At 41.5% G+C, this 23,830-nt stretch overlaps 1 protein-coding gene across 1 annotated transcript in view; it reads right to left on the bottom strand.

The window, feature by feature from the left end:
• Window positions 1-23,830, bottom strand: part of KIAA1109 (KIAA1109 ortholog) — a 244,747-nt gene that overhangs the window by 130,526 nt on the left and 90,391 nt on the right. The window contains exons 17-23 of the mRNA XM_034771463.1: window positions 22,335-22,513; window positions 22,083-22,189; window positions 17,149-17,357; window positions 10,590-10,817; window positions 9,789-9,926; window positions 4,735-4,911; window positions 3,108-3,236 (exon numbers count right to left, since the gene is read on the bottom strand). Of these exons, the coding sequence (XP_034627354.1) occupies window positions 3,108-3,236; window positions 4,735-4,911; window positions 9,789-9,926; window positions 10,590-10,817; window positions 17,149-17,357; window positions 22,083-22,189; window positions 22,335-22,513 (1,167 nt within the window). The remainder of the gene's footprint in view (window positions 1-3,107; window positions 3,237-4,734; window positions 4,912-9,788; window positions 9,927-10,589; window positions 10,818-17,148; window positions 17,358-22,082; window positions 22,190-22,334; window positions 22,514-23,830) is intronic.

The raw sequence follows: 23,830 nt of genomic DNA, 5'->3' as shown, positions 1-23,830 counted from the left end.
GATGTACAGATACTGCTGCTAGACAGACCCCTATGGAGCTGTTTCAGAGCTAGCAAATAGTCCAATACTGTTAAAATGGGCGATGTCAAGGGAGACCGCTGGTGCTGAAATGCCCAAATAGAAAATCTCTTCCATTTAGCTTTTTAAGTCAGGCTTTCCTGCTTTGCAGTATCACGTGAATCTCAGCTGCACAGCTTCTTTCGGTGGACGTCAGTCAGCCAGCATCCGGGCAGTCAGATGTACCAAAGCTCCATTCAGGTGTAGGATCTGACCCATGGGAGAATATGTTGGTCCAGGCTGATAGGGTGATGAGAGGATCATCAGATCTGAATACCAGAACTGCCTGTTCAATCATCAGTCCTATGTTTGCCTCAGAACCCCGAATATATCCTGGGGATCAGCATAATGGCAAATAAGTCCCAATGACCAAGGAATGAGAAAAGCATCTGTTAACGAGCCTAGACTCGAACTCCCTCTGGGGCGAGACTTCAGAGACTTCTTGTTGAGGCCTGTGGCAATCAGGCCTATTTCAAGGAATCCCAGCTTGCAAAAGATGTTCTGCAGGACTGAGTCTTTGACAAACCAGACCACTCACAGTTGTCTGAGAGCTGCCTACTGAGTTGATCTGCCAAGGTGTTTTGTAGGCTGAGAAGGTGCAGTGCCATTAGTGTGATTTGATTCAGAATACACCAAGTCCAGAGTACCATGTCCTCCTGAGCGGAGACTATCTTACTCTCCTTTGTCTGTTGACATAAGGCATAACTGTGGTGTGGTCTGTCAGCACTTGGATACTGGATATCTGGAGTCATGGTAGGAATGCATTGCATGCCAGGTGGATGGCTCCGAGTTTCAGGATGAGCTTCCTGAGGGGCCCATATGCCCTGAGTTTAAAGTTGATTTAGGTCAGCCCTCTTCCCTGGGTAGAGGCATTAATCACCACTGTCTTGGTAAAGGTGCAGAAAAAACTACTCCCTTGAACACTTGAACTGGGGTCTTTCCACCAGCTTAATGTGGAGAGGACTTCATGTGGGATCAGAACCAACATGTCCACCAGGTGTCTGCTGAGTGGTTACATGAATCTCAACCATCCTTGCAGGAAGTGTAGACAAAGGCTGGCAAACTCCATCAGACAGGTGTATGAGGCCATACGCCCCAGAAGTCTGAGGCATGCCCTTAGGGATGTTTTGGGGTGAGTTTGATGGGGTTTTTTTTGTTTTTTTTTTGTTAGTTGATGAAGTCCACTATTGTTTGGAATATTTCTCATGAAAGATAATCTCTCATTGACCTGGAATCTAACACTCCTACTCATTGAGAGAAGAGGAGATTGCAGCCAAGGTAAGTTGTTCTTCCACATTACTTTCGTTATCCTGCTTTCTAGGATCTGATGCTGCACTAACTGACCTCGCTATGCTGGTTTATATGGCCTCTTGGGGGGAGGGTGGATGTAAAATTAGAAGGAGACAAAGATGCAGGCTTACGTGAACACAGCTGCACCTCCCAGTAGAGCCAGGGCTGATAAGGATATGGGGTGGGAGAGGGATAAATCAGGAGAATACTAGGAAGGATGTTTCCTATGTGACTAGGAAATTTCCTGTTGTCCTTTACACATTCCTCTGCCGAGTCTCTTCCTGATGCCACTGCACTACCCAAGGAGAATGTCAACAAGAGGAGTAACTACTATGCCCTGATGGAGTTAAGAAAAGGAGTGGCCATTCTGTCAGGAATGCCCTGGATCTGTTGTGTCCTCCCTAACTGGGTAGAGGGTGAAATTGGTAACAGAGGTGCCTCTACCACTCTACCGACAGCTCAGTACCTGGTGGCCTAGTTATCACCATACTGAAGCTCTCAAGGAAAGGAGATTCCAAAATGGGGCCCAGAGATAAATCACTCAAGTACCATACATGCCTCATTACCACCACACTAAGTTCTGATGCATTGGGCACCAAGGAACATGATTTCATGGTTCCCTGTACAGAAGTGCCAGGTACCAAGGCACTGAGTGGTGAAAGTTGAGTACTGAAAGATTGCCGTCCACACATTTAGTGGGTACCATCAGCATTCTTTTAATTAGTACCAAAGTACCAGAGGGTCCCTTCTTAGGCCACTGTCTGTCTTTGTTGAATGCAAGGTGACTCAGATTTAGGAGACTTGTGCCCTGAATCAGTAGGCATGAAAGAGGATGACCTATGTCTTGGCTGTACTCTGAATAGGTGCTCCTTCCTACCCTATGAGAGTTCAAAGCAAGAATAGGGACAAATGACTGAGGCCTCTTGGTCAATATAACCAGAAATCTCAAGGTAAAATCTCTACTCACCGAAGCACTCACGAAGAGAAGAACAGACTAGAAGATTGAAGTCTAATGCAGTCTTCTTTTTGGAGTCCAAGGAGACATGCACAGGAGTACTCCAGGAGGAACAATTTTGGATGGGCTTTTCTAATTTTTGAGTCCACTTAGAGTAGGAGTGACATATGGTACTAATACACTCCTAGAAAAAAACAGCTACCTAGAGTGCTCATCAGGTGTCCCTGAAGCTTCACACTAGGGGCAACATTTAAACCCAAGAGATTTTGCTTCTGCCATTTTGCTGGAATCCCTCTACAAGGGGGGGCAGAGATTGGGGTGTAATAGCCTGAAAATGAGAACCTGAGTAAAATAAGGAATTTATATGTTTGTGTGTATTGCCAACAGGCAATAAAACTAACTAATCACTACACAGTGCACAGCAAATTAGGGGGACGCTAAAGGTGTTCCATCTTGCTGTCATGGGCGGTAAGAAGGAATTGAGAGATGGTTGAGCCCACCCCTCCCTTTAAACCCTGGGCTGGAGATGAATGAGGACATCTAGGGTGCAGAAATGGCCACAACAGATACTGCTGCCAAAAGAATCTGATCTTATGCACCTAGAAGAGATTCCATGTGGATCGTCACTTAGCCATAATTTGCTAAAGGAAATAATTATGCTTCTTTAACTAAAATATCTACATGCTCCAAACCACATTTATAGCTTTGTTCTACTTTCGGATACTTTAGAGTTATATTCAAATACTATTGCAATATACTACTGTAAATATAGCAACTTGCAGCCTCGAAATTGATGAAGTTTTACCTTAGATTCACAAAACCGACGATCAATTCCATGCTGACACATTATTACAGATTTTGGCCTTTCCAGTTCAAACTCTCGACACATTACATGAAACACAAACATCTGTCCCCATTCCAGCAGACATGCAAGCTGTAAGCAAACAGCAACAGGATCACAATACAGTAAGTATTCAAAATAAACTATCAGAATTCAGAGAAAGAACATTAGCAAAGCTAGAGAAAGAATAAACCATCAGGAGCTTTATCTCTGCTGCTAGATAGCCACTTTTGTAATTTTTCTGATTTGACACAGTTTATAAGTTTATGCAGTTTTTCTTTCATGAATGGCAAAGTGTACTGTCAAAAATCAAAACTCATCTCTATTTGAAACTAATCTATTTTAGCCACTTCTAAAGCAATGAACCCCCTTTAGGGAAACATCTTTGTTTTTATGTAATTGAATGCTCATTTTTCAAAACTTATAGTTCATCCTGCGTCTTGTCTACATGGTGGGGTAATGCACTCAGCAGAGATGTGATTTTTAAAGTTCACAAGAAGCAATGGGTTTAAACTGCAGCAAGGGAGGTCTAGGTTGGACATTAGAAAAAAGTTCCTAACTGTCAGGGTGGTTAAACACTGGAATAAATTGCCTAGGGAGGTTGTGGAATCTCCATCTCTGGAGATATTTAAGAGTAGGTTAGATAAATGTCTATTAGGGATGGTCTAGGCAGTATTTGGTCCTGCCATGCGGGCAGGGGACTGGACTCAATGACCTCTCGAGGTCGCTTCCAGTCCTAGAATCTATTAATCTATAATATGTTATGCATTAATCCATATAGGTGCTGCTGGTGGCACAATAAGGGTTCCCTAATGTACTTCAGCATACTACTCCAAATACCCTAGGTTCCAGTGATATCAAACTGCCTCTCATACAACAACTCATCGAAATGGGATACTTTAGCTGTCTATCCCAGAGAGTTTGGAAATAGGCAGAGGACCCACATCTCTGAAATGTATCATCATGAGATGAAGTGTGAACCTGGCCTCTTTCACAGCATGATGTAAAATGCACCCTTTTTTTTTAAATAAGATTTTAATTAACTGCCAATCCCTGGCATTTAGTCTACTTCCTACCTTTTCCTGTCTCCTTTCATTAATGCTTGTTCAGTGCTACACAAAGTAACAATATATATGCTCCTATTTGCAGGAAATGTTGCATGCCATCTAAAGTGCATTTAAATATTATAGTTATGGATATCCTTTTAATATAAGTAACAGTATTTACTTGCAAGAATATTAGGTACAAATCAGGACAATTTCAGGACATTAAGACAGATGGCTCCTACACTTGAAATTTCAAGCAGTGCTAGTCTGTATGCTCATTTGTCTTTCTACCTTCGCACACACCATACTTCAATCCTAGATTTTACATGGAGATTCTCCCTCTCTAGTTTGGTGTTTCAAACTGAATTTTCAACGCCTTTAATTTCAAGTTACTTTAGCCACAAATGAATCTCAGCTGGGTTGAGCCTATGTACACTTATCCCCTTCAAAAAAAGACCACATTATATTAGCTTTGCAACAAAGTAATGTGTATACACAGATAAAGCCTTGTACTAAATATGTTACCTAGCATTTCTAGAACATACCTGTGGTGCTGTAACCTTAGCTGTAAGGCAGCCAGCCTGCACATCGATCAGCCATGCATATTCTAAAGTATCACTTCCCACAGGCAGACCTTCTGCTGAAAACATAGCATGAGCTCGTAGCTGCAGACCTGACAGGCTGATATGGCCCTCTCTAAGTAGTTCATCCACAGAGGGTCGCTGTTGAGGAGAAGTAAATTAAAGACTACTATTCTCAAAGAATGACTACACAGGGCTTTATATTTTTTAATTATCAAAAGATACTTTTTTGACATTAATCCTGACCTATAAAATCCCACTGTTGTCTATACAATGAAAAATAAAAAATAATAAAATAGAACTTCAGCTAACATGTGGAAGTAAAAGAAGTAAGAGTTTATATCATGTCACGTACAATGGGCCATACGATAATTTGCAAATCTTAAACAGATAAATGAAAGACAAAACAAGTGTGAGTGTAGATTCGTTTTGGGAAACCGGTTATCCTTTATGTTAAATGGCTCACATTCTCCACCCCAGACCATCAAAAGTTTTAGAACCCACGTTGCTTATGGTGGGTTAATATATAAATGGTTAATGGATAATACACAAGTTGACTTTTCCTCAAAAAGCAGCAGTGGTTCCTGTTTGGGCACCAGTTACAAGAGGACTATACAGCAATGCTAGGTGGGCCAGTTGCCTTCTTTATTTACACTGGGGACTTCTCAGGTTCTGCACCAGGAAAAAAACCTCGAAGCCACACCGGTTTCCAATATTATATATTTTACTTACTTGACTACTATTTAATTACTGAATTAAATAACTAAGCAAAACCTTAAAATACATATAAACAAACCAAATTAGAATAAAGTGGGTGAAAATAAAATAAAATTGATATAATCAACATGTTGATTAAACCACTTGAAACCAACAATCCCTTATAGGCTTTATATAATATTTTGGGAAAGCAATGGTCTTGTTTAAGTATCAGCCCCCCAAATAACAGGGCATTATCAATCTCAGTGCCAATGGATATATTTATGTTCCAGCCAAACAGCTGACACAGGGAGAGTCAGAACACTCCCAAGTTGAAGCTGATGTTGACACTACGCTCTGATGCCAATTAAGGCACTCGGTTCAATTTTCACCTAATTCGGCGTAATGGCTTTTGGGACACCCAGGACTGTTAGTCACTCTATCACTTCACCTCCAGAGTGAGGGAGTCTTCCCTATGCCTATCTGGGTGTCAGATCCCTGACACCGCCAGCCTTACAGCCACTCAAGCACTCTCCTTTGAGCTATGCCAGCCCTATCTTTGCCTTGCAGGTTAACAATAGATCAGTGGTTCTCAACCTGCAGCCAATCAAGACAGAGATACGGCCCATGTGACAGCCTCAGGGCTATACAGGTAATATTGGACGCGGCCTACAACAGTAAATAGATTAAGAACCACTGCAATAGATGTATCTCAGTCTGAGTCCCTTTGAAGTGTTCCCCTGTGATTTCCAGCCCCTGATTCTGGTTATCCACAGAAATTCCAGATCCTCCTCCCCCAAAGATGCAGTGCACCCCAGTTATAAGTTTTATCTTAAAGCATCATTGTTGTTATTACTGTGTGAAACAAATAACACAAGCATATAGGAATGAAATTAGAAAGGCCAAGGCACAAAACGTGATTAAACTAGCTAGAGACAAAGGGTAACAAAAAAACATTCTACAAATACATTAGAAGCAAGAGGAAGACCAAGGACATAGTAGGCCCATTACTCATTGGGGGGAGAAAACAATAATAGAAAATGTGGAGTGGCAGAAGTGCTAAATGTAAAGGGGGGAGGGATAGCTCAGTGGTTTGAGCATTGGCCTGCTAAACCCAGAGTTGTGAGTTCAATCCTTGAGGGGGCCACTTAGCCATTTGAGGAAAAATCAGTACTTGGTCCTGCTAGTGAAAGCAGGGGGCTGGACTCAATGACCTTTCAAGGTCCCTTCCAGTTCTAGGAGATGGGATATCTCCATTAATTATTATTATTATAAATGTATTTTTTGTTTCAGTTTTCACCAAAAAAGCTAGTACCAACTGGACATCTATCATAGTGAATGCCAGTGAAAATGAGGTAGGATCAGAGGCTAAAATAGGGAAAGAACAAGTTAAAAATCACTTAGACAAATTAGATGTCTTCAAGTCACCAGGGCCTAAGGAAATACATCCTAGAATACTCAAGGAGCTGTCTGAGGAGATATCTGAGCCATTAGTGATTATCTTCAAAACGTCATGGAAGTACTGGAGAGATTCCAGAGGACCAGAAATGGCAAATAGAGTGCCAATCTATAAAAAGGGAAATAAAGACAACCCAAGGAATTACAGATGAGTCAGCTTAACTTCAGTATCCAGAAAGATAATGGAGCAAATAATTAAGCAATCAATTTGTGAACACCTAGAAGATAATAAGATAAATAATAGTCAGCATGGCTTTGTCAAGAATAAATCACATCAAACCAACCTAATAGTTTTCTTTCACATAACAAGCCTTGTGGATGGGGGGGAAGCAGAAGATGTGTATAGTAAGGCTTTTGATACTGTCTTGCATGACCTTCTTAGACAAATTAGGAGTATCTGGGTATATCTTACTTAATCATTTTCCTGCCATTGTAGGACTTGAGCACTCCTGGAGCAAGATTGCACTCTCCAATCCACTCAATGTCTTCCAGTCCTCACCCATTCTGCCAAAACCCTGGTCTAATGTGTTGCTGGACTTCATAGCCTGCTGTCATGGCTGCATAATGTCATTGGTTGTGGTTGATCTCCTAACCAAGATAGTGCTTTTCATTCCTTCCTATGCCACCCAACTGCCCAAGAAACAGCTAGTCTCTTCTTGGAAAATGTTGTCAGATATCATGGGTTTGCCTATTGATGTATCAGATCCAAGTCCACAATTTATCTCCCATTTTTGGTGTCCATTGTTCAAGTTCCTGGCATGGAATCCCTTATCCCATTGGCTTATCACCCTCTGACCAATGGGCAGATGGAATGGGTTAACCAGATCTTGGAGCAATATCTCCATTGCTTTTTAAATTATCACCAGGATGATTGGGTTCCCTTATTATCATACTCAGAGTTCACTTATAATAATTCCACACAAGCCATCATCCAGCAGAGCCTGTTTTATGCCACTTATGGTTCTCTTGGAGATAGTTTCAGAGCACCTCATCTCTGGGCTGGAGGTCTATAGGACAATCATGCTGCCAATGCAGGAGCAGGACATCAGCTTTCTTCTTTTCAAAAATGTCTGAAGTCCTGGTATTTGGCTGGTATCGCCAAGGCTGCCAGGGAGGCTGTTGGGGCCAGTAGGGGAAGCTCAGTGCCCCTGTTCCAAATTCTTCGGGGAGGAGGGGAGTGGACTTGCTTGGAGTTGCACTAGGGAGAAGCTCTAACCTCAAACTTAACTGCCAGCAGGAAAGCAGGATTGCTGGCAGCACAAGAAATTAAAATTGACTTTGCTTGAACCCGAAAGGATGTGGGGATCATGAATAACAAGCCACATGGTGCAGAGGATGAACAGCAAGTGTGGGGAATGGACTGGACCAAACCAAACTGGGAGGAACTCAATGACGCTGAAGGGCAGTGACCTCCAAGGTGAGGTTTCTTGTGAGACTGGGCCTGAGGATAGGAGAGAACCACAGATGGCTTCCATTATATCAGGGATCACCTTACGTTGTGTCAGGATCTTATGTTTTAGGGAAAATTCTATGGCCATAAAATTACTGGAGGTACCAGAGTCCACCAGTGCTTCCCAACATCAGGGGATGTTGTAGACAGAACAGGAGCCTAAGGTGTGTTGGGTGCTGATTAGATGCCATCAAGCTACCCGAGGACAAATAGGTGCCATGGACAGAAGCGAGGGGTGAATTTCAAGCCCTGCCCAGACCGCTATATCGGGCTGGAACCTGGCGTTTTTTTGACCAACAAGCAGATCAACCCTATGCTGGACAATTCAAGGCAAAGTGTTCTGGACCTCCGCAGTAGAGGAATAGACCCAATGGCTGGTGTTGATCTTTCTCTGAATCAGAGAGATGGGGTTGGGCTATGTCCAAGCTGCAAGGGCTCAGGCAAAATTCTCAAGTTGGTGCAGCAGGGGGCTAGATTTCTCCCGCAATGGAAAAGTTCAGGCCAGCACCTACTGGTCAGCAACTAATGATGAGCCCCAACCTGGACCAGTCCATGGGGTAAATTTGGAGGCATATAGTAACAGGAGCCAACATTGGTTCAGAAAGCCAGGGAACTTTCCATAGTCCTGATTGAACTTGCTTAGTAAACAAATCTTCAGTTTCCATGGACCTGAGGCAGGGCTTGACTCTGAAAAGCAGTGTTTTGCACTTGCAGGGTCCTAATATAGCTTTGTAAATTCTGCAGGGCATTTACCAAGACCAACAAGGGGATGTTAGCTTTTGTAGGATCCATCATAGAAAAAGAAGCTACCCCTTTTTATTTTGAGCCGCTCAAACTGTCACAGACTGGGGCATGACTAGTCATGCCTAGTGGTCAGAGCTGGAGTCAGGACTCATGAGTCAGAGCCAATGGTCAAAGTCAGAGTTAGAAACCAGGAACTGAGCAAGGAAGCAAGGTAGGTACAGAAACAATCACAATTGCAAGCATAAGCATTGGCCAACTGTCGGCCAAATGCTGCTGCTGGGCTTAAGGGCATGTCTGGAGCATGTTCCTCCAGCCAATCAGTCAAGCTGGCCAATCAGATAATTCAGTTGCGAGTCCTCCATTGCTCATGAGGGAGGTGGAACTAGCTGATCCCAGGCTCAGATGCAAGCCCAAATTCCAGATACCTACAGCATCCCTTCTACACAATTTTAAGGCAACGTTAACAGGACAAAGATCCTTTTCTCTTGTGCATGAACTAAAAATGAAGGCTGAACAGTGATAAATACAGAATGCATGACAAGCAGAATTACTACTATATAGTTTTCTTAAATGCCTTGAAACATTTGTGTGTGTTAGAGAGGATTCAATCAAAACACGATTCAGTTTTAGTTTTACGGTAAAAATCAACACAAAAGAATACTCATATTACCTGATAGCTGTCATTCAAGAATAAATTCAGTGGGGATAGTACAAGTTGAAGCATGGTCTCCCTAAATCCTTTTTTCATCTCAAAACACAATCTTTCCAAGAAAGCAGTAGGGCATTCAGGACCATCCGTGCTGCCGTGCTAAAATTAATCAACATATCCTGTTGTGAGACATTGCGGATACACAAAACCACTGAGATTGTCAGATTATGAAAAACCTCTGCAGAATGTGACAGGTTTCCTACAGTGCTTGATGAAAAAGTCTACTACTTTAAACTCCATTTAATATTAATTTACATAGGCTTCTCTACTTTGTGCAGGTGAACCCTTACACACACAGTCCCAGGGTGCCATTAAAATTAACAGGGCTCCATAAAGGTCTGCCTGCACAGATCAGATTGCAGGATTAGTGAGATGCCCTGTTGATTTAGAGAGTAATCATTATGGCTGATGAAAAATAATGACTATCAACTAGATGGAACAATAGTTACTCTTCATTAAATACAAAATGGATTTACACGCAAGAATTATCTAATTCTGACTCAATCAGCAAAATCCATCAAGTATCAAATTTCTGCATTCATTTACGTATTATATTATGGAAAAAATATGCGTAATTTGACCCAAAACCCACCAAAGATAGGATAGAACTTAAGAGTTTCATAAAGCACTTGGATTCACACATACTGCAGTATAGCCTATAATTTTTAAATGCATATCACTTTTACTATACTTCATAAAATATTTTAAAGGAATTAATAAGTACTTGGTTTCACATGATGAACAAGGTTCCCAAGAGCTTACCACTGGTAGCCGTCCATGCACTTTGTACACATTAACGAGTACAGTAATGTCCCAAGGGCGCAAGGTTAGGGGATGAACTGGTTTGGCTGAACTCTCAGTTCCCTTTTTGTCATTCTCCAATCCAACTGCTGTCCACCCAGAGCTTGAAGATGTTGACATTGATAGGACAGGGCTTGAAATGACTTCTTCAAAATCTGTGTACATGTCATCTTCTCCAAAGTAATTTTCCTGGGAAGTGAATTATTGCAATCATCATTAAAGAAGGTGAACTGTGTCATTAGCAGTATCATGTAACACAAATCTGTGCTTATCCTATATCCTAGTCCTACCCCTCTCCCCCTTATAAGCACTAAGGCTTTAATTCTACAAAACACTGAAGCCCCAGTGTAACTTTGCTCATAACAGCAGCCCCACTAATTTCAGTAGGATCACTCCAGTGAGCAAAGTTAAGCACTTGGCTATGTGCTTTGCAGGAGCAGGGTCTTATAGCATTGTCTTTGAAAGCAACCTCAATCTAGCTATACTAAATTTTACTTTCAGTACTGTGACACAAATACCTGGCTGGAAGTAGAGCCCTGCATCGGGACTGGGATCCCACAGGTTCTGCAGGACCCACTGTCATAATAGCGGGAGCAGGATAAAAATTCAAGAAACAATGCGGGTCGGAGTGGCTATTGTGGGGCAGGATGACAGAGGAATGACAATAGTTTTTCTGTGCAGCGAACAACATGAACGCTCTGGCCAGCAGCCGCCGCTCTCCAGCTGCCCAGCTCTGATGACAGCACCGCCACCAACAGCAGCACAGAAGTAAGGGCTGAGCCATTACAAACATTGATTCTATCTCCCCTTGTAAGTATGCTCACACTTCTTATCAAACTGTCTGTACTGGGCTATCTTGATTATCACTTCAAAAGTTTTTTTTTTCTCTTAATTAATTGGCCTCTCAGAGTTGGTAAGACAACTCCCACCTGTTTATGCTCTCTGTATGTGTGTATATATATCTCCTCAATATATGTTCTATTCTATATGCATCCGAAGAAGTGGGTTGTAGTCCACGAAAGCTTATGCTCTAATAAATCTGTTAGTCTCTAAGGTGCCACAAGTACTCCTGTTCTTCTTTTTGCAGAGCTATCATGGGATCTCCTTGCCTGTTTTTGGGGATGGTGACACATGGGGACCCATCCCCTTTGCATGATAATGCAAGGGCTATCCAGCCATTTGCATGGAGGGTTAGAGGTTTCCCTTCCCCACACAAAGAGATTAGGAGATACAGGGGCTGCTCATCCCCTTGTAGGGGTGCATAAGGACTCTGATCCCTCTGCATGGGTGAGATGGGAAGGTGGGGGGTTCTGATCCCATTACACAGGGGTGCATGGAATGGGTGCTGGTGGGGAGACATCTGCTGAGAGTAGCAACTCCAGCTATTCCTGGGACCATTTTAGAGCTCTGCAACAGGACTGGTATCCCACAAATCCCGCTGCCATAATAGCGGGAGCAGAATAAAAGGTCAAGGAACAAAGCGGGAGCCGGTGGGAGTGTGAGTGAAAACTGTGAAGTGGGACAGGAGCAGGATTTTAAAAAGTATTCTGGTGCTGGGCTATAGCTGGAGGTACTGCTAGATAGATGTTTATTTTTTAATTTATTTTATGAAGTACAGCCCACAGCGGTCAGACATGAGCAACAGTCATCCAATACCTCTTCACAAACCCATCTATTGTTGCAAGTTTTACATGCCTGCAGCATATTAGAAGTTCACAAATTCATCCTCTTGGGTCAAACATTCACTTTGCTTCTAAGCCAATCCCCACTCAATTAACTCAGACAGAAATAACTATTGCCAAATTCTTTTGGGAAGCTCGAACCCCATCATAATGAGATATTTCCTACATTTTATTTATAAAGTGTGTCAGAACCAGATTTTTAAAAGTTATGTGTGGGTTTTTTTGTTGTGATGGGTTTTTTTTAGAAAAAGGTAAGAAATGCTGTAGAAAAGTAAAGTAAGTTAACAAGTTAGATACTTCAAGGAGGGGTTTTGGACAACAAAAGGTTGCTAAATGACATTTTCATGTTAATTAAGTACTTTGGGAAGAGGTGCTGGACTGAGCACCCTGAGGAGTGAAGTCCTCTCTTTAGCCACAGAATGGTCATGGCACATGCCTAAGTAGTGCTACCTCATGCACTCTGGAAGAGGCCATTCTAGGGATAAAATAATTCAATCTCTATGTATAGCCAATTAATGTCAACAGTGGTGGTGGTTTTTGAGCTGTACACACTCATCAATTGGGAACCAGACTGAGTCCAAACTTATTTCACACAGACCACCAGTCTTCAGCTTCGCAAGGATATTTTTGTCATTACTAAGCTGGGCTAAATTTGAATTAATGACAATGAGATCAAGAGATCTATATCCAATTACTACTCCCTTGAGTCACAAAATATACACTTTAATTTTTAGAAAAAGATAGTCAGAAATTTTCTTTAAATGGAGGAATTAATTCCTCCCCTCCCCACATTTAAATAAATATTGCAAGGGGAAAAAAGCCATTTTCCTTCATCCTATAAGAAGTAAGACAATTAATGACCAGGTTGAGGGGCAAATGAGGATAATTTTTTAAAACTCAAATTTGTACACTAAAATTTTATATATTTAGTTGTATCCCTCTGTCCTCACCCTTCACATCAGTTGCCTTCTAAGACCTCAATCCCATGTATGTTTAAGCATGTGAGACAATGTCAAGTAAATCATAAAGAGGCACTATCTAATATAAAGAAGGAAAATAGACTCATATCCTCCAAACCTTGGGAAAAGACCTGCATAAAAGGCATATTCCAAAGTCTGACCTGGGACATGCAATATAATTAAATTATACTAGTTCTTTCTAAAGTGGTTTATGCATTAAAATGCTAGACAATGCACTCAAAATAAGAAGCTTTCACCTCAGAAACTCCTAGGGTGACCAGATGTCCTGATTTTATAGGGACAGTCCTGATTTTTCTTATATAGGCTCCTATTATCCCCCACCCCCTGTCCTGATTTTTCATACTTGCTGTCTGGTCATCCTAGAAGCTCCACAGTACAGTCTCTCCCACTCCCTCTTTATTTATTTATTTATTGAACAGTCACTTAAATGTTTTCCTAATTTCAGAGGATATTTCTCTGCAGGAGCTGAATGTTGTGACAGATACAGAACTGGCAGAAGTATGTTAAGGAAGGACGGGTAGAGGGTATCAAAAATACTGATAACTTGCTGCTAGAGTCTCTCATAGAGGATACAAAGCACTACAAGCACCCATTAGAAATTAGTGAATTGAAGAAACAGAATGTTCCACATTAAAGGGCTTCACAGCTAGAACTGAAAGTCATATTAAACTTTGAAAAATATATATGTAACTGAAACCTCCCACACACAGAATCCGTGAACACAAACTGAAAATTAAAAAACAAAAAACAAAAAACCCAACCATATCACACAAAAGTCATTAAGAAGCAAGTACAAACAAAAAAGAGGAAGATACATTGCCAGCAAAGTTGGACTAAAATAATCTAAGCACAAATGACAAAAATATTAGAAAGTATAACAAATGGGAACACTTAGAAAGACTGTCATTCATTTAATTTTCAAACAGCATTTCAGTAGTTTTAGAAGACAGTTTTAGAGGACCCAAGCACTTGCATTCCCTGTTTTATGACACAATATTGCTTATAAATACCATAGGAGTTCAGCCTCATCAGAGGAGGAAGCTTCCTCCAGAGAACAAGAGTTCTGAGAAAGGAGAAACTATCATGTGAATCTCCAGAGTTTTACAGTAACAGGGGCCAGAACGAAAACTTCCTATCATGCCACCCCTTATGTAGATGCTACAGTATAAATATATCATGAGATGGGGAAGGTTTTTCAGAAGCACTTCATATTAGTCTAATTCTACTCCCACCACATTCAATGGTTAAACTCCCACTGACTTAAATGAGAGCACAGCTAAGCCACTGGTGAGCACTTTTGAAAGTCCTACTTAAAATTCATAATTTACACAAACATCCAAAATTCTCTTTCAGTCTATGTAAGTGTCTCAGAACAGCCAAGAAAGTCGATTACTTAAAAGGCCTTGCAATTTACCCATCTCAGAAAACTCACCCTGCTCTGCCCTGCAATGAAAGCCTCTTAAAAGAACTGATCATAGAGCCAACCTGCTTTACTCCAAGCAGATTTCTGAGCACATGAACATTTCCTAATCAATCAAGTGAGATTCACATGTTCACTTCCTTTCCTTTTACACCAGAAAGGCAACAATTCCCGCTCTACCCCCATTTCCCCTAGAACAGTTGTTCTCAACCTTTCCAGATTACTGTACCCCTTTCAGGAGGCTGATTTGCCTTACATATCCCAAGTTTCACCTCACTCAAAAAGTGTTTGCTTACAAAAATCAGACAAAAAAATAGAAAAGTTCAAAGCACACTATTACTGAAAAATTGCTCACTTTCTCATTTTTACCATACAATTATAAAATAAATTGTGCCCCTCAGATTGAGAAACACTGATAAGTAATAATATAGAGCAGTATAAACAAGTTATTGTCTGTATGACATTTTAGTTCGTACTGACTTCACTAGTGCTTTTCATGTAGTCTGCTGTAAAACTAGACAACTACCTAGGCGAGTTGACATACCCCTGGAAGACCTCTGCATAACCCCAGGGGTATGTGTAGCTCTGATTGATAGCCACTGCCCTAGAAGAAGGCACAGCCACAAAGAAGAGGGGAGGAAATGGAAGCATTTTAAAATGCAAAAGTTAATATCCAAGAAAATAAATGAAAAATATTCTATTTTATATGTCCTTGGAGGGTATGTCTTTAACATTTTAATTTTCTCTAATATTTTCCCACCTACTGTGCATCACTATAGACATTTCAAAGAATTCAATATACAACAGAAATCAGGAGTCTCTAAAGAAATGCTGTCCCTAAGCAGAACCCTGTGCATGCTGGGTCCAAGTTCTGCAAAGATACCTAAAAAAAATTAAGGATGCTAATTAGACATCTGTTTAGTGTAATTTGGTAGGTCAATTTGAATTTTTACTACCAAAAACCAACATCAAAGATCTCATTAAATTAACAATTAAGGCTGAAATGATCCTTTCACGCTCCCTGTTGTGCCCATATATAGCAGCATCCAGTAAGATACTAATCACTCCCTGTTCAAAGAGTCAGACCTATGTGTAACACTGACGGACCCCGGTCATCGTCAGACGGGATTGAATTTGGGGCCTCTGGAGCTTAGCGCATGAGCCTCCGCCACATGATCTAAAAGCCAACTGGCTGTTAGCTAAGGCTGTAGAACAGACTCATTTAACTCTCTCTAAGTGGTCTTGGTCCCACAGAGGGGAGGGCTAGCTCAGTGGTTTGAGCAATGGCCTCCTAAACCCAGGGTTGTGAGTTCAATCCTTGAGGGGGCCACCTAGGGATCTGAGGCAAAATCAGTACTTGGTCCTGTTAGTGAAGGCAGGGGGCTAGACTCAATGACCTTTCAGAGTCCCCTCCAGTTCTAAGAGATATGATATCTCCATATATTATTATTAGATGGGACAGAACACCACACCCAGAAGGTGTATGGGTTATATATGCACAATGGGGACTACACCTCTACCCCGATATAACACTGTCCTCGGGAGCCAAAAAATCTTACCGTGTTATATTGAACTTCCTTTGATCCACCAGAGTGCACAGCCCTGCCCCCCCCCCAGAGCACTGCTTTACCGCATTATATCCGAATTCATGTTATATTGGGTCACATTATATTGGGGTAGAGGTGTAGTTAATGATGCATTATCAGCCTTAACTTTGAATTTCCTGGATTTTGTCAAGGTAAAAAGGAATCCAAAAAATCTACTAAGGCCAAAAAAAAAAAAAAACCACCTCTCTCTCTCACACTCACACACACACACACAAGCACGATAGTGTAATATAAATTTTCACCCTGTGAGTTTGCAATGAGTGCAATACTCCTAAGTAACAAGGTCACAAGTGAGTTATGTACACTGAAACATGTGCTAGATATCATCACGTATCCTACACATAACACACATTGTTACAGAAAAGTTATTTCAGGCATTTTCTAGTGTTTAAAAATATATATATTCTCTATCACATGGCTGTCGCCGCCAATATTACACTATACACCCATTAGAAAAATCACCACTAAGTTACCAGTTTTTATTTGAGACAGAGGACTCCATGGTTTTTATTTGTTTAACAATACTAAAGAGATTCTGCAGGGGACTGCTCTTATTGTAAGTAAGCTGCATTTTATCTGATTGACCATGCTTGAGTATGGTTAACTTCAATTAAATGCAAAAAAGGTTTGCTTCTGTTTTAGAAAAACAAGGTTCTTAGCAACTCACGAGAAGACCTTGTTACAAGCAGGTGCCACAATGCCAAAAAAAATTAAGCTTGTTCTCTTATAGGATATTTGCTACTTTATAAAATCGGAGTGATTTGAAGTCCTAATCATGTTAAATATTTCTTCTCTACTTGTAAGAATGGTATGTGCTACTTTTATTCATACCTTTATAAACAGAAAGGCGTTTAGTAGAGGTCCATACAGGGTTATCTGAGAATCCGGAGAGACTTCTAGTTCCACATGTAGCTTATCAGGTGGAAGTTCTGAGGGATCAATAGGAAGGCGAGTTGAGTCTGTGGGAGAGGAAATGATTCTATCGGCTGTCTTCTGTGATGGCCTTAGTACAGATAACATAGTTTCTTCCATTTCTGACACTTAGGAATAAACAAAAAAGTAAATCTTTTGAATTTACTTGTGAATTTCTGCAAATGAACATTCATTAAGTTAGAACAGATTTGTAGTTTTCTAGTCTATATCTATAGATATATATATTTATCCAAGCAAACAATGAAAAATCAAGTAATTTTAAGAAAGAGTATGAAATGTTTTATTCAACATGCACAAGAGAGCCAATATCTTTCATTTAAATTATGGAAAAAACTATTTTTTATTATTCTTTTCTCTCACTTTTAAAGTAAAATTGGTGCGACTTTCAGTTGTATGGGTAGTAGGTTTCCCACAACCATGCAGCTATTGCAGAAGAACGGGGAATAAAAACATATTACAAATAAATATCTATATTGAGGACATTGTGGGCCTAAATTTGCTCCCATGGAACAACTGAAATATTGCAACAACAAAGATAGGAAATGTATAGTTTATTTCCCATTCCTTCTTTTTAATTCAGAGCATGGTGTGGCTGGGGTTGACTTATGGTTTGGGAATTGGGGTTAAACAGACAAAGAAAAAAGACAAGTCATTAACTTTTGGGCTTTTAAGGCTTTGCTCTGGAGCTACAAGTTTCTGCTGGGAATTCCTTGCTCCAAAAGAAATAAGCTTGGAGCTCTCCCAGTGTAGTTTGTAAGACTCAGTGTTCACTGAACTATTTTAACTATGCACATGTATCCAGTGCATCTTTTAAGGACACACCTAAAACTCAATTTGATTTTCTACTGTGAATACTCAGTAATTAATTTAAAAATGGTCATTATTTGGTTACATGCCATGATGAAAAAGCAGATTATACGCATCTCTTTCTTACTCAGATTTGTTCCCTGTGTCCATTCAGAATTTTAACTGATTTGTCAGAAAATAAAAATTTACTATTTTTTACTCCCATAGCACTATAGACCTAGTAGAGCTCTAGACAAGTGACCTAGATTCTCTTCTCATTTATGCATCATCAGTGCAATTGTTAACCAAGTTTCAGCTGCTATATCTGATGTGAAAGCTTGCAGATCCAGATTTAATTGCAGGGCTGGGAGTTAGAAAACACTGACTTGTAAATGGAGCAAATCTGGTATATAAGTCACTGATAAACTTGGAACCCAGGGCTCCAAGCTGAATCTTCATCCTGCCGTTACTTCCAGAGAAATCTTTCAGATCTGGTCTTTAATTTTACATCCGTGCTTCTAAAACTCACATGGAGGGACTTATCTCCAATCTTGCACTACTTAAACCTCCTTTAGTCCTTTTTAAAACCTACCTTGGCCCAATCACATCAATTCAAATTACTGCTAAAATCACCTGTCTGGCTTGTCATTATGATACCATTCCACACTCATTTCACTGGCTCTCACTTTACCGCCACATCAATGACAAACTTCTTAGCCTTACTTTTAAGATCATTTTACAACTTGCCCCTTCAGATTATCATTTTCTCTTGGAGCTTATTGTATGCCCCCTCAAACCAATAATTCCAACTTCCCCCGTCCATTTACCTCCCCTTCTTCCACAAGCACCTTCACAGTTTCATCCTTGCCAACACTTATGCATGAAATACCTTCCGTTAATCAATCTGTAGCACTCCTAACCCATCCTCTTGGCTCACTTCTACTGCAATATCTAGTAAATTGCCAGCTGAAAATGGCAACGTCGGTAGCCAGCACATTGCTGTTTTTAAACCTACTTCCATCTCTGTCTATGAAGGTACAATACAGTAAGAGCTGAATAATATTACAAAATTATCTAAAGAATAGAAAGACTGCTTGGAAAACCAACTTCTGGGCAAAATTAATGTGCCCCATAATACTGTCTTCCAAACAACAAGAAATTTTTGGATTTGTGAAATGATTCATTTAGCAGAAGTGCTCTATTTCTTAGGTAAAGGGCAAGGTTAGATTAACAAGTTTGGACAAGTCTAATGCATTGTTACCTGCTTTTCACTTAGAGAAATGATGCATCTTCTTAAAATTTGAAATTGAAAACCATGCTTTTGATGAAACTGGTTCAACTCAAAGATTCACGTTATCTTACTTGACAAGAATTGATAGTTTGTGTAACCCACAAGCAGGGCTGGTGCTTCCACTAGGTGACCCTAGGTGGTCGCCTAGGGCGGCAGGATTTGGGGGGGCGGCATTTTGCCGCCCTCGGTGGAATTTCGGTGGCAGGGGGTCCTTCCGCTCCGTGTCTTCGTGGAAATTCAGCGGCGGGTCCTTCACTCGCTCCGGGACCCGCCGCTGAAATGCCCCAAAGACGCAGAGTGGAAGTACCCCCACCACCGAATGCTCAAAGGAGGAGCGCTGCTTGCTAGGGCGGCAAAAATCCTGGCGCTGCTCCTGCCCACAAGCTTAATACTGTAGCATTGGATTGTGTTTTTCCAGGGCAGGGGGAAAGGATCAATAGGGAGGAGACATGGATATTAAATAGGTACTCTGTCAGTGCATACATGCAGAGTAGGGCAATTCAGTTAGAAGGATCCAGAAACTTTCAGACTATGTGTGGGAGTTACCCGACATGATCTGCACGTCCTGAAGCTGTATATGAAATTTTCATTGTGGGCAAGCCACCTGGCAGGTCATACTCTAGGTACCCTTGAGAGCTTAGCTACAGCGCAAGGGGGGAGAGGTTATAAATATAGGAGTTACAGATGGTACAGTGGACACAGCACTGATTGATACAGGAGCAAGAGTTGTCTACTATGATGGGTGGGTCCCAATCCCTGTACCACTTTGGATACAGGTCAGCACTATTCTAGATTTACTATGGCAGCTCTCCAGTAGGATAATGTTTGGTCCACCGCAGTGTGTTTTATGGACCTAGAGGAAGGACTTGGGGGTGGGGGGAGAAGAGAGCGTCTGTCACCAGTAGAGCCTTACATTTGGCTATCAGCTAACCGCTCTAAACTGGGATTCTGTCAGAGAGAAGAAAAAAAATGGGACAGCACTTAAGTGAAATGAGGGTTTGTGCATTCTTGCCTGACTTATAAGTCTTGGGAGGCCTTATGGCAGAGGTGGGCAAACTACGGCCCGCGGGATTCCCCCTGCCTGGCCCCTGAGCTCCTACCCCAGGAGGCTAGCCCACGGCCCCTCCCCTGCTGTTCCCCCTCCCCCGCAGCTTCAGCTCACTGCACCACCAGCACAATGCTCTTGGCGGGGGGGCTGTGAGCTCTTCCGGGCAGCGCAGCTGCAGAGCCCGGGCCTGACCCGTGCTCTGTGCTGTGCGGTGGCGTGGCTGGCTCCAGCCGGGTGGCGCGGCTGCTGTCCTGGTGCTCTGGGTGGCACTGCTGTAGTGCTGCCAGCCACCGATGCTCCTGGCAGCGCGGCTGTAGTGCCACTAGCAACCGGTGCTCCAGGCAGCGTGGTAAGGGGGCATGGAGCAGGAGGGGTTGGATAGAGGACAGGGGAGTTCGGGGGGGTGGTTGTCAGGGGGCGGGGCTGTGGATAGGGGTCGGGGCGGTCAGAGGGTGGGGAACAGGGGGATTGAATAGGGGCAGGGGTCCCGGCGGGGGGCAGTCAGGAATGAGAGGAGGGGTTGGATGGGGCGGCAGGGGGCAGTCAGTCAGGGGCAGGGGTTCCGGGGGCAGTCAGGGAGAAGGGGTGGTTGGATGTGGCAGGGGTCCCGGGAGGGGCTGTCAAGAATGAGAGGAGGGGTTGGATGGGGTGGCGGGGGGCAGTCAGGGGCGGGGGTTCTGGGGGCTGTCAGCGGAGAGGGAACGGGGGAGGTTGGATGGGGCAGGAGCCCCGCGGGGGGCAGTCAGGAGGTGAGAAGCAGGAGGGGTTGGATAGGGACTGGGGCCGGACCACGCCTGGCTGTTTGGGGAGGCACAGCCTCCGCTAACCACCCCTCCATACAATTTTGGAAACCCAATACGGCCCTCAGGCCAAAAAGTTTGCCAGCCCCTGCCTTATGGGGAGAAGATGGTATCCTATAGAAAGAGAGCCTTATAGAGATTCAGGGAATCGATATTTTATATGCTGATCCCAATCGCTGTACCACTTTGGATATAGGTTCTGTTTCTCCACCAACTGAGAGGATCACTCAGCTATTGAGCCAAGAGCTGAAATACTGTTAGCTGTGGAGATCCCCAGACTGTTTGTTTTGCTGATGGGGTTCTGAAATGTCTCAAACTCTGAAGAGTCCAGGTGACACACTGCACACTAGGGCCACACTATTAAGAATAAGAAATCATCTCAGAGAAGATCAGGGGGAATGTGTTTTGATGTGTGCATTAAAGTATAGAAAAATCTTATGTAAAAACATTATATTTTAATGTTTGTAAGAGAAGCAAAAAGGGGGAAGTTTCTATATGGAACACCAGTAGATTTACTCTCCAATGGTTTTTGTTTAAAAAATTATTCATAGTATTGCAAACACTATTTACAATGGGGGTTTTGTGCATTAAATTTTGTTTACTTTCTCTTTGAAAATTAACTGGGAATTATTAACATCCATTTACCATTGTTTTACACACAACTCTGTGTAATGCTTTTTGACAAGTCCTGAAAAGATGAAACTCTACCCTGTGCTTAACAAAGAGTTAAGCTGAGGTCCAGGAAGAAGGGGAATGTAAAGTTATTCAGAATATTGCCTGCGCATTACATCTGCATGCTTTCAATTTCTTTTGTGTAAACTACAATTTTAAATCAAAATGATCATACTAAGTCACGGGGTTTTTTGCAATCACTCTTAAAATACAACAGAAATGAAGTGACACTTACATGATTGCTTCAACTGTTCATCTGCCTTCTGTGGATAAATTGGATGCCAAGTGTAGTCAATTGTGAATGTAACACTTGGTACAGTCCAGCATTCAACCCATCCAGCCCTATCCGAAAGAAATATATTTTTAAAGTACCCATTGTTTCATTTTTTCCTATTGCATACAGAAAGTCAACAGAACTAATAATATTGTACCCCAAACACAAATATACAAGGAGCTAATATATATTCCATGAGATAACAGAACTCACTCTTCTTGAGTAATATTCCTCCACTTGGGCTTGCCTGTTTTTTGACCACTTTGACATTCAGCCGAAATACAGGATTCAGGACTTATTTTATTAGGATGACAATCTTTCACCAACATAAAGAGAGAATATTTACTAGGATGGCAATCTGGTAGAAATAAATGAAGATCGACATCTTCTCCCTACAAATGAAATATTAACAATATTCATAACTTGAACTCCAAGTACTATTTGTACTGTTCTATGCATCAGTATACCCACTTTATAGACAGATGAACTGCATGCAGCAAGGAGATGTAAGGTCCTGATTTTCAGAAGTGCTGAACACTCACAGCTCCCACTGATTTCAACTGGAATCAGAGGTGCTCAGAACTTCTGAAAAAAATCATGCTCCAAGTGACTTGCTCATGGCCATATAGCACATCCAGGAATAGAACACAGGAGTCATGATTTCTAGTCACATGTTCTGATCTGACCTCTAGAGCACACTGACACATTACATGTCCTTTTCATCATAAAACCTCAAAAATGTAATATTTAATTCAAGTCCTGAATTAAAATCTGAAGATTTCAAATTCTAATTACTAATAAAATAATAATAATAATAATAAATAATAATAATTCACACTTACATCACTGCTCATAAAAAGTTTCCAAGTACTTTAACCATCAATCAAACTTCATAACATTCATGTGAGGTGGTTAAGTATTATTTCTGTTCTACATATGCAAACTAACATTCAGAGACATTTAAGAAATTTGATCAGGGTCACTCAGAAAATTACTGGCTGAGTCAAAAAGAATCCGTGAATTTTAAATACAGTTGTCTATTAGACTACATGCTTTCCAAAGATAATTTTAACTAGATGCTTCACTTCTGGACATAATGAGACTACTCAAATGCTTAAAATTAAGCACGCTCATAAGTCTTTGCAGGATATGGGCATAAGGCCTAATCTTGCAAACAGTATATCCATGTGTGTAGTTATTCCCAAATAAAAAACCATTATCAGTGGAAAATATTTGTTAAGCTTCATCTTCATTTATATACTTGGATTTTTGGTATTCAAAAATTTTCATATCAGGAAAATAAGCTTTCATACAAAACAAGTTTTCAAACAATACAGCCATAAATACAAAAACACAATATCTGAAATCGAGGGAATAGGACAGCAAGATTATTTTGAGCTGACTAAAGCAGTGTGGTTTGCCATGGAGAAGAGCACTCTTCCTGGGGACTGAAAGCACATAAAAGTTATGTCACTAAAATACTACATTTAGTTTCCAGGGAGGAGGGAGTTACAGCCCACTAAGTGTCTTCTGATCACCAATATATAAAATAAACTTGCAGTCAGTGTCCTAAGATATATGTTAGTCTTAGACGGAAGTAGCTGGTCATTGGGGCTAAAGGCACTAAGCTCTATTAGTAACGCCACAATTGAGTACTGTGGCCAATTTACTACAAAGGGTAAAATCAGTGGCAGCCATTGGGAATATTC

The sequence above is a fragment of the Trachemys scripta genome, chromosome 5 (assembly GCF_013100865.1).
Source record: "Trachemys scripta elegans isolate TJP31775 chromosome 5, CAS_Tse_1.0, whole genome shotgun sequence".
Classification (NCBI taxonomy): domain Eukaryota; kingdom Metazoa; phylum Chordata; order Testudines; family Emydidae; genus Trachemys; species Trachemys scripta.
Note: the sequence above shows the minus strand (reverse complement) of the source record. Positions and strands in the feature narration are given on the sequence as shown.